Source organism: Microtus ochrogaster, unplaced genomic scaffold, assembly GCF_000317375.1.
Source record: "Microtus ochrogaster isolate Prairie Vole_2 unplaced genomic scaffold, MicOch1.0 UNK46, whole genome shotgun sequence".
NCBI lineage: Eukaryota > Metazoa > Chordata > Mammalia > Rodentia > Cricetidae > Microtus > Microtus ochrogaster.
The window spans coordinates 1,179,778-1,180,758 of NW_004949144.1; the positions used below are offsets into that span (position 1 = coordinate 1,179,778).

At 32.4% G+C, this 981-nt stretch overlaps 1 protein-coding gene across 1 annotated transcript in view; it reads left to right on the plus strand.

Moving 5' to 3' along the window:
* LOC106144397 (taste receptor type 2 member 106-like) overlaps positions 1-569 on the plus strand; it is a 3,112-nt gene extending 2,543 nt beyond the window's left edge. Inside the window, exon 2 of the mRNA XM_013354485.1 lies at positions 123-569. Within this exon, the coding sequence (XP_013209939.1) occupies positions 123-569 (447 nt within the window). The remainder of the gene's footprint in view (positions 1-122) is intronic.
* Positions 570-981: the final 412 nt, after the last annotated feature.

Here is a 981-nt window from a genome sequence, read left to right on the forward strand (position 1 = left end):
AAGACAAAAAGGCAACCTACGGACTGGGAGAAGATCTTTACCAACCCCGTAACAGACAAAGGTCTGATCTCCAAAATATATAGAGAACTCAGGAAACTAGACTTTAAAATGCTAATTAACCCAAGCTTCACCTTCTTAAAAGTGAGTTCATTATAAACCATATTGTTCTCAACCTGGGAATCTTTTTCTTCTTTATGATGACTATCATTATATCTTTCCTAATAATTATTTCAATTTGGAGGCACAGCAGGCAGATGAAGTTGAATATCTCAGGATTCAATAACATTAACACAGAAGTTTATGTGAAAGCCATAAAAGTTTTAATTTCTTTTATTATTCTGTTTATCTTGCATTTCATGGGTGTTTTCTTAGAAACCCTGAGCTTTTTCAAATCAGGAAATAAATTGCTGCTTGCTTTGGGTTTGGCAATTGCATGCATATATCCTTGCTGTCACTCATTCATCCTAATTCTAGCAAACAGCCAACTGAATCAAGCATCTTTGAGGGCACTGAACCAACTAAAGTGCTGTGGAGAAGGCACAGAGGTCAAAACAACATGGCAAACTTAGAGAGAAATCGGTGGTCACAGAAAATAGCCTGGTGTAGAGATCTCTGAAGACAGTTTTCACTATGTTCTGACATTGATTTAAAAGCAAAAACAAACAAAAAAACTCTTCCCTGACATCATGGAAATCTTTTTTTTTCCCAAATATTTTTTATAAATGTTCTTTTATATTTAAAGGGGGATATGATATAGAGATTTGCATTGATATGAATCTTGGCTTATTGATACAAATTTAAGGTCAATTTTGTTATATATATATATATATATTTATATGTATATATTTCTGTTCTTGATTAAGGTTTTGTGTTTGTGTAGCTCATTGAAAAATGTAATGTATAATTAAGAAATATAAGTTAATAGATACTCATCTATGAGAGTCAAGCTTGCAGTCATGTTAGATTTTCTGGATGTATAGA